Below are 16269 nucleotides of genomic sequence, written 5' to 3'. Positions count from 1 at the left end.
TCTCATTCTCAAATACTCAAAGACACTTTTAGGATTTTCCCAAATTGTCTGTACCTTTTGTGAGTTTTCAATTTCATTGGGCTCCTGGGTTACACGTGTTAAAGTGATATTTACAACACCTTCACTCCTGTTGTAAAATCTAAGACGTGAGTGTAATGTAGAGAAACATTGGGAACATTTGATTATAATGGTCAGCATGAGTAATTGTGAAGAACTTCTATTAAAGAAAACAGAATTGTGAAAGGGAACAAAATAAGGTGCATGCTTGATGGGAGGGGAGGATTAACAGAACTGGAAATTGGTGGGGGGTGGGGTCAGGGTTGGGACACACACACACACGGTGCAGTGCTGGGAACTGGAGTACCACCACCATGATTCCTCTTCCTAACCCTGGGTTTAGGACACATTAGTTTAAGCAATAACAGTGATCAAGCTTTGAGGAAGACTGGTAGATGTAGATCTTCACTGCTTGAGATCATTCAGTGCTCCCCCTTATCCCCACACAAACCTCGATGACATACAATGGTACAGATGAGACACTGGAGGAGGCCCCATCAAGCCTGCTCACCCATTTAGTAAGATCATGGCTGATCAGAGTGTAGCCTCAAATCCATATTCTCACCTCGCTAAGTAAGCTTTCAACCATCTCCCGTTGCTCATCACAAATCTATCCACCTCTGCCTCAAAAATATTCTGTTTGAGGAAGAAGGAGATGGAATACACTGTCTGGAAATGAGGTGCAGGCAGGTTCAACTGAGGCATTCAAGATGGGCATTGGATGATTAAATGGATTGGAATATTTCCAAAGGCTCATGGCCCTCCCTGGCCACAGAAAGCATTCTCCTCACCCTTTTGCCTGAAATGAGCATCTCCTTCTTTTTGTAAAATAGTAGCCTCTAGTTCTGCATTCTCACACGTCATAAGATTGAGCGGACCTTAAGCTAAGTGTCCAACGTTAACCCTTTCAGAACCATTCCTACCTTAACAATAGTTCATGCCCTCTGAAATGGCAAGGCATTGGTACAAGGGCTGTTTGGGATGGGAAACAAATGCAGCAATTGCCAACCACACCTACATCACTCAAAAGAACGGTGGTGCTGCAGAACGGAGAGGCTCAGGGGTTCAGGTACATAATTCTTTGAAGTTTCTGTCACACGTAGACAGGGTGGTTAAGAAGGTATTTGGCACGCTTGACTTCATTGCTCAGGCCTTTGAATATAGGAGTTGGGACATCATGTTGAGGTTATACAGGATGTTGGCGAGGCCTCATCTGGAGTACTGTGTACAGTAGTCACCCTGATATGGGCCGGAGAGGGCTCAGAAGAGATTTACCAGGATGTTGCCAGGAATGGAGTGTGTGAGTTATAAGGAGAGGCTGGGACTTTTTTCACTGACGCGTAGGAGGTCGAGGGGTGACCTTACAGGGGTTTGTAAAATCCTGAGGGGTAGAAATAAGGTGATTTTTTTTCCCTGGGTTGGGGTCTAGGGGACAAATTTTTTAAGAGAGCAGAAATATTTTAAAAAGATCTGAGGGACAACCTTTTTACACAGAGTGGTTCACACGTGGAATGAACTTCCTGAGGAAGTGGTAGATGTGGGTACAGTTACAACATTTCAAAGACATTTAGATAAGTACATGCATAAGAAATGTTTGGAGGGATATGGGCCAGGGCAGACAGGTGGGACTAGTTTAGTTTGGGATCATGGACTGTTTGGACAGAAGGGTCTGTTTCCATGCTGTATGACTCTACAAAGTAAAATGAATAAAGATCCCTGACATAATGATCCCTCTTTGGTTGATTGCTTATGGGAACACCTTCACATAGGGTCATGAGCAGGACTGGGAAAAGTTAGACAGGCTGGCTTATATCCTCTGGAGCATAGCACCAATTAAGAGCTGTAAGTTCCTGGGGTGGGGGGGTGGTGGTTGTGTTTGAACCGGCTGGATGTAGAGAAGACATTTCCATTTGTGGGGGAATCTAGAACCGGGGGTGGGGGGGGGGGGGGTCATTGTTTAAAAAAAAACTGGGGTTGCACATTTAAACCAGAGATGAGGATAAATAATTTCCTCTCAGAGGTTCATGAGTCTTTGGTACACTTTGCCTCAAAAACCATGCGGAGGCAGAGTCCTTGAATATTTTTAAGGCAGTAGTAGATAGATTCCCAACTGACGAAGGGGTGGAAGACTATTGAGAACGTGAAGGAACGTAGAGTTCAAGTTACTATCAGAACAGCCACGATCTTATTCAATGGTGGAGCATATTAGAGAAACTGAATTGAGGTGCAGACAGGGTGGATAGCAAGAAACTTTTTCCCAGACTGGGGGACTCAATTACTAGGGGTTAGGATTTCAAGGTGAGAGGGGAAAAGTTTAAGGGAGATATGCATGGAGAGTTCCTTACATGGAGGGTGGTGGGTGCCTGGAACATGTTACCAGTGGAGGTGGTAGAGGCGGGCACGATAGTGTCATTTAAGATGTATCTGGACAGATACATGAATGGGCAGGGAGCAGAGGGATACAGATCCTTGGAAAATAGATGACAGGTTTAGATAGAGGATCTGGATCGGTGCAGGTTTAGAGGGCCAAAGGGCCTGTTCCTGTGCTATAATTTTCTTTGTTCTTTGTTCTTTGAATGGCCTACTCCTGCTCTGGAACAGTGGCTCAGTGGTTAGCACTGCTGTCTTGTGGCATCAGCAATCCACGTTCAATTCTGCCTTCGGGTGACTGTTTGTATGTTCTCCCTATGCCTGTGTGGGTTTGCTCTGGCCTCCTCCCACAGGCGTGCAGGTTAGATGCATCAGCCATGGGAGATATAGGGTAGGGAGATTGGGTCTGGGTGGAATGCTATTTGGAGTGTTGGTGTCGGGACGAATGGCCTGCTTCCACACTGTAAAGGGTTCTAATTCATGCGTTTGTAAATATATATGTACTCACTCTTCCTCGCTATCTATGCACCAGTACTTGCCATTATCTACATGAATAAATGCAACTTGCTATATGCTACAAAGGCAACATGGTTAAAATATTCACTCAGCTTTTAAACCATGTGTGTATTATGGTAAGTGTCAGCAATTTCTTTCTATAATATAATTAAAGTAAGAGTCTGTCCAGTGTCCAAAACACTCAGCAAAGCAGTGATTCATTAATGTGAAAAAATATTTTGAAGAATCGCATCTCAGTTAACTGTCAAGTCATTTGCTCTCAAAACACTTACAACAGAACGTGAAGGAATAAGCTTCAAAGGGGTTGCAAAAATGCACGTTCATCGAGAACGTCTAAGTTTCCTTTTAAACAATGTCCCTTTGATGCTTTCAAATTCAATGAAAATTGCAGGGAGATGTTTGTTACTCACCACCGCCTGTCTCGCCTGACTGCACATAGTGGTTCATTAGAAATGAAAAGAAGTGGGACAGCTGGAAATGAAGGACAAGACTCAGGTTATCAAAGGCAGCTTGTGTCAACCCAACATCTGCAAGAACATCTGTACCACCTCGCGATACTGGGCTCACAACACAACATCATTTCACAAAGCAAATGTAAATTAAAGACTGCACAGAGTTCAAAGGACTGTCCTCAGTGCAGTTACAAAATGGAATGATTATTGAATAATTACTCTTGAGTACAAAGCCAGACTCAGCATTACCACAATTGTGCTTTTGTTACTACTTCATTAGCTGTGTTCAAAGTTGCACAGCGCCAATGCCATATTTAATAATAACATTGACAATAGCATATATCACCGTACCTGTCTATGCAGACATCCCTTTATACTTGTGAGAGCAATCCAGTTAACCCTGCATCAACCCTTGCTAAAACTGCATTTGGAGCATGGTGTACAGTTCTCCATTTTATCAGAGGGACATGGAGACTCTGATCAAGGTGCAAAAAATAATTGACGAGAACAACACTGGGCCAGGAGCTGCAGATTGGAGTCCCACCAGGACTTGTTGGCAATAGAGCATGGTCAACAAGTCGATTCTCAACCTTTAAATCCTCCAATAGCTAGGATAGTGATAAGAGTCCTTTCAGTAGGTCCTGAAGGGAATTGCAAACTCCTGAATTGGCTGTCTCATAAGGTCCATTTCAGAAAGCAGATATACACATCGCTAAGGGTGGGGAGTCACATTTTGGCCAGAACAGGAAAGGATGGCAGATTTCCTTCCCTAGAGGACATTGGTGAAGCAGAAGGGTTTTTAATGAAAACTGTTTACAATTTCAGATTTACAGGTGGAATTTAAATTTGAGTCTGTACCCCCACAGCGTTATCCTCAGCCTCTGGATTATAAATCCAGTGAGAATGCCTGATGCTCTGTCTCTCCCTTGTACTCTTGAGCCCTGTTGATGAAGCCAAGGATACTGTATTCTTCACTAACTGTGCTGGGAACAATTCCTACCACCCTGAATGACTAGCACATATAGACACCCCGGTTCTCCTGTGGCTGCACTACTTCGGAAATATTTTCCACCGTCTCTCCATGTTTTTCCGTCAAAATAGGTTGCTTCACACTTATCTGCGTGGAACTTCATCTGCCACTTATCTGCCCCTTCCACTAACCATTACAATGTAAAAACATCTGAACATAAGAACAATACAACTAGGAGCAGGAGTGGGCTATTTGTCCCCTAAAGCCTGTTGCACACTTTGATACAATCGTGGCTGATCTCAATGTAGCCTCGACTCCACTTTACTGTCTGCCCTCTGTCACTCTCCAACCTTTTACTGATTAAAAATCTATCTCATCCTTAAGTTTACTCCATGTCCCAGCATTTGCCACACTCTCACAACTCATTAAGAGATCCTGAAACTATGACCTCTTGTTCTAGATTGACCCACACAAGGAAAAGTCCTCTCTGCATTTACATCATCAATCCTTACTATACTATCTTCCTCTCAGTTCACAATGTTTCCAAGTTTTACATCATCCATGAAATTTTGAAATTAGTTCTGATCATTAGTATAAGAAGAAAAAGTTGGGGCCCTAATACTGACCTCTGCAGAACCCACTACAAACTTTTTTCCAGCCCAAAAAATATCCACTGACCATTTCGCTATTCCTGTCACTCATCTGGTTTGGTATCCATATTGTCATTGTCCCTTTACTACCAGGAGTGAGAACTTTCCTCATAGGTCTATTATCTTTTAGAAGTCCACAAATACCATATGGACAGCACTGCCCACATCAACCTTCTCTGCCACCTCATGAAAAAAAACTACCCAACAAATTAATTCAACACAAATTCACTTTCATCAATGCCTTTGTCAAAGTGATTTGTAATTTTACCACAACCTATCACTTCAGACAAGATTCTCACTACTGAGGATAAACTGTCTCGTCTGTAGTTGCTGGGCATATCCTTACACCCATTTTTAACTGTGGGTGATGTTTGCAATTCTCCATTTTTCTGAGAATACTCTGAGTCAAGGGAAGGTGGGAAAATCAGGACCTGTGCATCCACAATTTTCCCTCTCACATCCAACAATGTCCTTAGATACAGGGTTAATGGGAGCTGCAGAGGCTGGAGAATCCAAGATAATAAAGTGTGGAGCTGGATGAACACAGCAGGCCAAGCAGCATCTCAGGAGCACAAAAGCTGACGTTTCGGGCCTAGACGCTTCATCAGAGAGAAGGGGATGAAGGGTCTAGGCCCGAAACGTCAGCTTTTGTGCTCCTAAGATGCTGCTTGGCCTGCTGTGTTCATCCAGCTCCACACTTTATTATCATGTCCTTAGATACATCTCATTTTGTTTACTTTGAGTACAGATGGCCAGGTTACCGTACAGCACTGGCTGGGATTGGTCGGTGAGAATGCTATTCACCTGCAATTGGTCTTGCTCTCCTGAATACTCAATAGATTGAAAAATGCTCCAAGTGTAGCGACGTCTCATTTCCATTCGTGCCACATAACGACGATACCAACCCTGAATCAGGATGGCTGCTTTAATTGCTGCACAATGAAGGGGGGGAAGCATTGTGAGAAACAGTTCAGAAACATTTACATTCAGTGTAATGTTGATGCATCATACACACACTGACTCTCACGCGGACACAGTACAACATGTTCTGACCTGCTCTGGGGTACTGCTCCACAGAGACAGATTCTCACTGTGCTTTTGTTGTTCAGACTCTGACTCTTGAACAGGTTAGTGTCCCACACCACTGATTCTCAACAGGTTACAGTCCCATAGGCATAAACTCCCAAATAGGTTACAGTCCTAAAGACACCATCAAGCCTATATTTTTTTCTCCCAGTGCTTTTTATCATTTGTGAATTGTAGGTATCATTCAGAAGGACCAATGTGCAATGTGTGACAATAGAGCTGAAGGCACTATGTCCCTCAGTGAGGATCCAGCATTGAGCTTAAATCAGATTGTTGTATCACTCTCAGCTGGAAATACTGGAGCAAATTGTGAATTTGCTGAATGAGATAGACTTAGGAAATAAATGGCTCAGAAACTATAGCCAGCGGGAATGAGATTTCAGAAAACAGAAGGATAGTGCAAATTGTAACTCTTACTTGACTTCATAGGAACAGTGTGATTCTCATGGTGCCCTCCTTTATGACGGAATTGGATTAGGAAGGACCAACGTTCATTTTACTGAAAATCTCATTCAGATTTGCTTAACATACAAGCCAATGACCTGCAGGTAAAGAAGATGATAATTGTGCACACTCAGTAACATACCACTGACTGGGCTCTTCCCAGCTCCTGGACACATAGTGTCCTCCTCGCTTTGGCTTCTTTACCGCACTCTGCTGCTTAAGCAGTGGCATAACGTGCACAGGATTTTTGAATTGAATTTATCGCTGGGTTCATTGCCAAACCAGGGACACTCTCATCCGCTGTCCGCAGTGTCACAGCAGGAGGTGAAGGACAGATCTGCAAATTCTCAAAATCACAATTCGCCATTGGGTGTCCACCTTAAGATCACTGACACTTCCGACCAGTGCACTCTGTAATTGGAATTCTTCATAAACTCATGCTCTGGTAGGAGAAATAAACAAATTCCACATTTCCTTTAACATCTGGAGTACTGAGCGCTGTTTGGGTCTCCTTACCTGAGTAAGGATGTGCTGGTGATGGAGGTAGTGCAGCGAAGTTTTACCAGAGTGATTCCTGGGATGGCAGGATTGATGTATGACGGGAGACTGGGTTGGCCAGGACTATATTGAGTGGTGTTGAGAAGAATGAGGAGAGGGATCTGATAGAAACCAGACTGGATAGGGTAAACACAGGAAGGGTATTCCCAGTGATAATGGGAACTGCAGATGCTGGAGACTCCAAGATAATAAAGTGTGGAGCTGGATGAACACAGCAGGCCAAGCAGCATCTTAGGAGCACAAAAGCTGACGTTTCGGGCCTAGACCCTTCATCAGAGAGGGGGATGGGGAGAGGGTTCTGGAATAAATAGGGAGAGAGGGGGAGGCGGACCGAAGATGGAGAGAAAAGAAGATAGGTGGAGAGGAGAGTATAGGTGGGGAGGTAGGGAGGGGATAGGTCAGTCCAGGGAAGACGGACAGGTCAAGGAGGGGGGATGAGGTTAGTAGGTAGGAAATGGAGGTGCGGCTTGAAATGGGAGGAAGGGATGGGTGAGAGGAAGAACAGGTTAGGGAGGCAGAGACAGGCTGGGCTGGTTGTGCAATGCCATTGGGGGAGGGACGAGCTGGGCTGGTTGTGGGATGCAGTGGGGGAAGGGGAGATTTTGAAGCTGGTGATGTCCACATTGATACCATTGGGCTGCAGGGTTCCCACGCGGAATATGAGTTGTTGTTCCTGCAACCTTTGGGTGGCATCATTGTGGCACTGCAGGAGGCCCATGATGGACGTGTCATCTGAAGAATGGGAGGGGGAGTGGAAATGGTTAGCGACTGGGAGGTGCAGTTGTTTATTGCGAACTGAGCGGAGGTGTTCTGCAAAGCTGTTCCCAAGCCTCCACTAGGTTTCCCCAATGTAGAGGAAGCCGCACCGGGTACAGTGGATGCAGTATACCACATTGGCAGATGTGCAGGTGAACCTCTGTTTAATGTGGAATGTCATCTTGGGGCCTGGGATAGGGGTGAGGGAGGAGGTGTGGGGACAAGTGTAGCATTTCCTGCGGTTGCAGGGGAAAGTGCCGGGTGTGGTGGGGTTGGAGGGGAGTGTGGAGCAAACAAGGGAGTCACGGAGAGAGCGGTCTCTCCGGAAAGCAGACAGGGGAGGGGATGGAAAAATGTCTTGGGTGGTGGGGTCGGAGTGTAGATGGCCATGCGACCCCACCACCCAAGACATTTTTCCATCCCCTCCCTTGTTTGCCTTCCGGAGAGACCACTCCCTCCATGACTCCCTTGTTCACTCCGCACTCCCCTCCAACCCCACCACACCCGGCACCTTCCCCCGCAACCGCAGGAAATGCTACACTTGTCCCACACCTCCTCCCTCACCCCCATCCCAGGCCCCAAGGTGACTTTCCAAATTAAGCAGAGGTTCACCTGCACATCTGCCAATGTGGTATACTGCATCCACTGTACCCGGTGTGGCTTCCTCTACATTGGGGAAACCAAGCGGAGGCTTGGGAACAGCTTTGCAGAACACCTCCGCTCGGTTCGCAATAAACAACTGCACCTCCCAGTCGCTAACCATTTTAACTCACCCTCCCATTCTTCAGATGACATGTCCATCATGGGCCTCCTGCAGTGCAACAAGGATGCCACCCGAAGGTTGCAGGAATAGCAACTCATATTCCGCTTGGGAACGCTGCAGCCCAATGGTATCAATGTTGACTTCACCAGCTTCAAAATCTCCCCTTCCCCCACCACAACCCACAACCAGCCCAGCTCGTCCCCTCACCCCACGGCATCACACAACAAGCCCAGCTCATCCCCTCCCCCCACTTCATCCCAAAACCAGCCCAGCCTGTCTCTGCCTCCCTAACCTGTTCTTCCTCTCACTCATCCCTTCCTCCCATCTCAAGCTGCACCTCCATTTCCTACCTACTAACCTCATCCCACCTCCTTGACCTGTCCATCTTCCTGGACTGACCTATCCCCTCCCTACCTCCCCACCTATACTCTCCTCTCCACCTATCTTCTTTTCTCTCCATCTTCGGTCCGCCTCCCCCTCTCTCCCTATTTATTCCTTCTCCCCATCCCCCTTTTCTGATGAAGGGTCTAGGCCCGAAACATCAGCGTTTGTGCTCCTGAGATGCTGCTTGGCCTGCTGTGTTCATCCAGCTCCACACTTTGTTATCAAGGGTATTCCCAGTGACTGGGAAATCCAGACCGGGGGTCATAGTTTACAGATACAAGATAGGCCACTTAGAACTGAGATGAGGAGAATTCTTTTTTCACCCTGACAGTGAATTCTCTAAAAAGCTGATGAGGACAAATATTGAAAGTTTTCAAGAAGGTGTTTGATGTGGTTCTTATGGATAAAGGAATCTAAGTGAATGGGGAGGAAGTGGAAACAAGGGTCTGAGTTTGATGATCAGTCATTGCCTGCTCCTGTAAAATGTTTCATAGGAGTAGGCAGCATATATAAGGAGCTATTTCCCATTGATTCCGTGCTGGCTCTATGACAGTATTGCTGAATATCTTTCGCTCTGGTCTTTTCCCTTCTTTTCTGATTCAGTTATTTACCCAACTGCCTTATGAAGGTTATTATTGAGTCTGTCTGCACATCATCTTCCAGGCATCAAAGCGACCTGCTGGGTGAAAACTATTCCTTGCATTTTCGTTTTACCAACCTCTTTCCACTAAAAATGGACTCTTCTCATTGACACAATCAAAACCATCCACCATTAACAACAACCTTCTCAAACTTCCTCTTAGCTCTCTCTGTTCTGAGACTTCTCCAGACTCATTTCTCCCTTGCTTCATTTGCTGATCACTTTAAATCAATGTCTTCTCATTCTCCTTTCTTTTCCAAGTGTGAACAGCTCCCCCCTATCAACTCTATCCAGCCCCAGTCGTGGTTTTGAAAGCCTCTATCAAATCTCCTCCCGGCCTTCTTCTCTCCTAACATCTTCAGTCTATCCTCATCATCCCTGGAACCCTCCTTGTAAATCACCTCTGCGGGCTCTCTCCTTCCTATAATGTGACTCCCACAACTGTACAGAATATTCCAGCTGGGGTCTAACAAGTGCCTTGTACAAGATCAACATCACCTTCCTGTTCTTGTCCCTCTATTACCCTACTGGTAAAGCCAAGGACACTGTAAGCTTTATTCACTGTTCTCGCTACTGTCCTGCCACCTTTGACGATCTCTAGACACCGGGGCCCTTGCACTCTCTTTAGAATAGTGTTCCTTATTTTATACTCTCTACATGTTCTTTGTACTGAAACACAACACCTCACACCTCTTTGCATTGAACCTTATCAACCACCTATCTGCCCACTCCACCAACTTGTCAATGTCTTTTTGGTGCTCTACACTGCCCTTCTCACAGTTTACATTCTCCCAAGTTTAGTGTCATCCATAAACTTTGAGATCGTTGCCTGCACACCAAAATCTGGATCATTTTCACAAAGAGCAAGGTTCTGAATACAAACCGTCCTACAGCCCGAAAAATGCCCATTAACCAGTGATAAAAGTGGAAAGCTTTGGAGAAACGCAGCAGGTCTGGAGAGAAAAACAGAGATAACATTGTGAGCCCAATGTGGCTCTTTTTCAGAATTCAGGCCCACAGGTGTTGTCAGACCTGCTGCGTTCTTCCAGCATTTCTTAAATTTCAGATTTCCATCCTCCACAGTACTTTGCTTTTATTTAATTACCCATTAATCATTAACTCTGTTTCCTATCCCTCAGCCCATTTTGTATCCATATTGTTCCTGTTCCCTTTATCGGATTAAGATGGTGGCAAAGGAAGACGCTCCAACTGGAGCTCCTCTGCTCAATAGCTCCTTGTCCTTTTTCTTTCTTTTCTTTTACTCTTGTTTGCAGTTTTCTTCTACGCCCCCAACCCTACCAACATTTAACGTCTTAAAGTGCCCTGCCTGGAGGGAATGGGGAACGGGCTCCAAGACCAGGTCAGTGCAGGAGGTGAGTGGTGACTGAAGCCTGGAGCAGGAGCAGATTGTGCCCAGGCTGGCTGGGCGCGGGGACGAGTCCTGGATGGAGACCAGCATGTGGAGATAGCGTGGCCTCATGTTGTGAAGCCCGGCAGGCGCAAACACAGTGAAAAAGGACTATAACTTGAGCACTTTAAAGATACCTTTTTTTAATTCTCATTCTGGACTTTTTAAACTCTGTATTCCCATATTAGTGTATTTTTATTTCTACTATTTCAATTCTGTTACAACACGTAAACTATCTATACTTAGGTAACCCTGTGCCTAAGATGGCAATGAGAGACAACATTACAAACTTTTCACTGCACTCATTCAAGTGCACATGATAATAAAGGCTATTCCATTCAATTCTGTTCTGCTCTCTTCTGTTCCCCGCTCTGTAACCTTCATCACAAAGTTTGTATTAAATGCCTTTTGGAAACCCATACGCACCACATCAATAGTATTATCGTCATCAATCCACTCTTCAAAAAATTCCAGCAAGTCAGCCAGGCGTGATCTTCCCTTAACAAATCCTTACTGATGCTTCTGGATTTGCCTGAGTTTTTTTAATCCCAAATAACTGCCCCCCACCACCAAAGTTCACGAGTGTACTGTCATCCTGACACCTGTTGGAAGGATAGTTTTCATTCTTTATCTTGATCTCTATCTCCTTTGTGACCCAGGGACTTCTGAGTTTGTCTGTCCTTCCTTGCTCTTTTTAGGGGATACTACCTCAACTGTGTTCAAACTACCCCTTCATTGAAGATAGCCCATTTTGGAGTTACTATTTATCCATCAACCTTTGGTTCCATTCTGTCCGGCCCATCTCCACTGAAGTCAGTTTCATTGAAGCCCCATTGAAGCTAGTTCTCTGTTCACTGATAAGTTTTACTCAAGACTGTCCTCTGTCATCATGAACCTTATGATACAATGACCACTGTCCCTGGAATGCTCTCCTTCCTGGTCACAAATTGTTGGCTTGTACACATTAGCAATCTCCTCGATGATGAATCAGTGATTAAGGCTCCCCATAATAGCAGAATTATTATGAACCATTCAGCCCACTGCGCCTGCAATGCTCTCTGAATCAGCATCTCACTTTGTGTTTTCCTTCTTCTTCTGCCTTTTATGGAGTCACAGAGTCATTCAGCACAGAAGAAGACCCTTCAGTCTGACCAGTCCATGCCGAACATAATCCCAAACTAAACTAGCCCCACCTACCTGCTCCTGGCCCATATCCCTTCAGACATTTCTTATTTATGAACTTACCTAAATGTCTTTTGAACATTGTAGCTGTACCCACATCCACCACTTCCTCTGGAGATTCATTTCACACACCAACTAGCCTCTGTGTAAAAAACATTGCCCCTTGTATCTTCTTTAAATCTCTCTCCTCTCACCTTAAAAATGTGCCCCTAGTTTTGAAATCCATCACCCTAAGGAAAAGACACCTGTCATTTACCCTATTTATACCCATCAAGATTTTATAAACTTCTATAAGGTCACCCATCAAACTCCGACACTCCAGCCTATGCTACCTCTCCTCGCCAGCATATCTCAGTAAAACTTCCTTCTGAACCCTCTCCAGCTTAAAAATTCCTTCCTGTAATTGGGTGGCCAGAACTGCACACAGGCCTCACCAACGTCCTGTACAACCTCAACATGACTTCCCAACTCCTATACTCAAAGGCTTGAACTACCCTGTCTACCTGTGATGGCAACTTCCAAAGAATTATATACCTGAACCCCACGGTCTCTCTGCTCTACAACACCACCCTATATTAATTGTGTAAGTCTGCCCTTGTTTGTTTTACAAAAGAAAATCTACATTTCTCTAATTCTGGCCACTTCAGTATCACAAATTTTAATTGCTTCACTGCAAATTGTGGTATTGGTTGTGTTAGCCGCGGAGTCTGGGAAGTCCTAAGTCAGGCTCTCATTCTGTACTGCCCTCTCCTTCTGACTTCAAGACACTCCTACCTTCTACTATTCTTCCCATTGCATTGAGGAATGGAGCGTCAGGATGTATTTACGAGATAAAATTGTGCTGTTAGAATGGATAATGATAGTTCATTCTTAATATGACACAAAGGACAGAATCAATGCTTACCTGCAAAAGGAGAGGGAGTTCTTGCCAACTCATCAGCCTGGGAGGCAACTGAACAAAAGAATCTGTAAGTTTTACATAGTCAGATCCCAGTAAACAGAGGGAACGAAATGAGCTTAGTCAGTAACAAACTCCACTGTACCAAGGAGAGAAGAGCAGAAGTAAGGTTAAAAAGGGAAGTTGCGTATAGAATCCCACAGAGGTTACAATATGGAAAGATTACTCATCCAACTGATTCTGGGAGGTTATTGGGCCCACCCATATCCTACAACCCCCAAGCATTTATATCCAACAGATCACTCCCCCCACCCCGATGCCACCAACAAATCCCTGCAGTGTGGAAGCAGGCCATTCGATCCATTGAGTCCACACCAAACCTCTGAAGAGCATCCCACCCAGACCCACCCCCTCCCTGTGGCCCTGCATTGCCCATGGCTAACCCACCTACCCTGCACATCTTTGGACTGTGGAAAGAAACTGGAGCATCCGGAGGTTACCCATGCAGACATGGGGAAAATATGTAAACTCCACACAGACAGTCACCCGAGGGTGGAATTGAACCCAGGTCCCTGGTGCTGTGAGGCTGCACTGCTAACCACTGAGCCACCGTGCCACCCATCTTTCCATATGCCCCTCTCCTCCCTGTCAACAAATGCAAAGAAAATGTTCCCTCCATGACACTGCTCAATCACCACAACACCAACATTTCTCTGCCCAGGGCAACTTTCGATGTGGATATGGGATAACAGCTGCCCTTAGGCCTGCTCTCCCCTCACTATGCAAGACCCTAAGCATTCCTTCTAACTGAAAGAGTGAACTACTTTGTGCTTCTTTCAATTTGAACACAGTGGTGAAGACTTGCCGCCTCTTGGAATTACCCAAGAGCTTGGACAGCCAATAGCTCCTATCTCAAAACCTTCCCTGTTCTGGCAAAAGGATAGAACATTTCACTGATATAACAAGGTGTAGAGCTGGATGAACACAACAGGCCAAACAGCATCAGTGGAGCAGGTAGGCTGACGTTTTGGGCCTAGGCCCTTCTTCAGAAATCCTACTATCCTTCTATCTCGAGAACGTTTTCCCTGTTGTTCTCTCTCCTCAGATATTGGTCTAAGCTGCTGAACCTCTCTGACACTTTCTACATTTTACAGCTCACACCAACATTCTCCAATCCAGTTGTTGTATGCTGCTATTTCTCTGTCCCTCCTGAATTTCCCCTTGCTTTCTGAGAGAACATCTTCTCCTTGAGAAACAGAGTAATAAGTACCACAGTTTGTTCAGATTGGGAGTAAGAAAGTGTGGCTTTAGTCTAATTTGGATCAGTGTCAGTGAACATGCTGATTTGCTGAGGCACTATTAATTAGCTATTTGGTTGAACTTGCAGTTCCTCAGAGAAAAATGAGCCAGTGCTATCTCTTACATTTAAGATAGCTAGGTGGTGAAGAATTGAACTGGAGTCTAGTCTTTCTCTATTTATAGACATTATCCTCCCAGAGTCCAGAACACAGCTCCAAACTCAACTGAGTCTCAGTCTGTTCCCATTCATAGCACCACAAATAAATCTGCCCTTGTGAACAGCCTGTATCTGAACGCAACTCATTTAATATGTAACCTTTACAAAGATTGTCAAACAGCTTCACTGCTATTACTGCACCTAATATGGCCATACGAATGTGAAAAGCTGCAAATTAAGGCCAAGCAGCAACAATTTGGAATAATTGACTGTTACTCGGTTGTATGAAATCCATTTCTGACAGGGAGGAGTGTATGGAATGACAGAGAGAGGGATAGAGGCTTCGAGTTGTCACTATCCTGTTGATATTGTCAAACAAAACAGCTAGGCCAAGTGGCTGTGACAGCATAGCCTCCTTTTCTTTAGAATTCTGAACAGAGCCCCACACCTACAATTCAGTGTCTGACCTGAGGTATCACCTTTCGTATATTCCTGTTGCCCTGTGTGATTGTCATGAAAGCACAGCACTGACATTGACTTTATAAACACTTTACACACTGTGTAACGCTCTTGGTCACCTGTACAGACTTATTATCTCCACACTCCACTCACACTAGCTGCATGATCTTTTGATCTCTCTGCCCTTGATCACTCTGCCTATAACCTGTGTGTCTGTGTGCTCTCCCCTCTCACTGCACCTGACAAAAGGGCTGCGCTCCAAAAGCTTGTGTGATTCCAAATAACCTGCTGGAGTATAACCTGGTGTTGTGTGATTTCTGACTTCATTAGAACCTGTGGCCAAGGGGCCAACGGCCAAAGCCACAAGGCTCAGCATTAAATTGGTTAACCAATTTCTGCCAACAATGCCTGATGGAATGCAAAGATGCCAAGTTACCACAGGACAAAAGCCAACAAGGGCCCCAGTCACGCCTGGACTTGCATATCAAACAATGGGAGAGTTGTTACGACCAAAACCCATTAAGAGGTACTCAGCTGGAGCAATACAAAAATTGTTTGTGAATTCCCACAGTTTCGGCCAGACTCCTCGACACCATGAAGTAATCATATCTTGGAAAGGGGATGGATACACCTAGGAAGACTTAGTTTAACCTCATTGGGTGCTGTGATCCTGGCCCGGTGGCTGAATTGAGAGAACATTCCACAAGGACACAGAAAAGGGGGTTGGAAGGGACACCTGGAGGCCATTCTCCCAGTGAAGGCTCGGCCAGCAAATGGTCCATTCAAGGCCACCATAGTACTGAGAAAACCTAAAGTACCCTGTTGACGGAGCTCAGTGAATTGAATCCAACAGCCCAGTCAAATTCACCAGGAGCAGATAGTAAATGTGTTTTTTCAGGCAGTTAGTCTAGTTTGGGATAAAGTTAACTTAGTTTGTTGTGTAAGAGTTGTTTCTTTAACTTGTCAGTGTTTTAATAAAAGTAGGTTTGGACCACAGTCCTTTGTTCATCTCAGACAGTAGTAGCACCAGGGTGAATGCATTTTATGAGCAATAAACTGGTCGAATATTACACAGGCAACAAGCCTTCATTTTTATCAATGCCACCAGATGTGATAATTTCTGATTGTTTGATGTTTGCACATTTCACATTGGTAGCATCCTAATGTCTGGGTTGGAGTCCAGAACTTAATGACTGAGGAAGGTGTGTTTGTAGCACAGA

General features: G+C 45.1%; 1 protein-coding gene across 10 annotated transcripts in view; it reads right to left on the bottom strand.

The window, feature by feature from the left end:
* Positions 1 to 16269, bottom strand: part of ppef1 (protein phosphatase, EF-hand calcium binding domain 1) — a 77665-nt gene that overhangs the window by 44147 nt on the left and 17249 nt on the right. For 5 of the 10 annotated variants that reach the window (XM_048540114.2, XM_059650487.1, XM_048540115.2 and 2 more), the window contains exons 3-5: positions 13141 to 13188; positions 5820 to 5947; positions 3354 to 3414 (exon numbers count right to left, since the gene is read on the bottom strand). In XM_048540114.2, the coding sequence (XP_048396071.2) occupies positions 3354 to 3414; positions 5820 to 5947; positions 13141 to 13188 (237 nt within the window). Of the gene's footprint in view, positions 1 to 3353; positions 3415 to 5819; positions 5948 to 6687; positions 6988 to 13140; positions 13203 to 16269 lie in introns of those variants that run through there. The other 5 variants (XM_059650489.1, XM_059650490.1, XM_059650491.1 and 2 more) reach the window with 5 other exon arrangements.

Source organism: Stegostoma tigrinum, chromosome 12 (assembly GCF_030684315.1).
Source record: "Stegostoma tigrinum isolate sSteTig4 chromosome 12, sSteTig4.hap1, whole genome shotgun sequence".
Classification (NCBI taxonomy): Eukaryota; Metazoa; Chordata; class Chondrichthyes; order Orectolobiformes; family Stegostomatidae; genus Stegostoma; species Stegostoma tigrinum.
The sequence above is the reverse complement of the archived record's forward strand: the minus strand, read 5'-3'. Positions and strand labels throughout refer to the sequence as shown.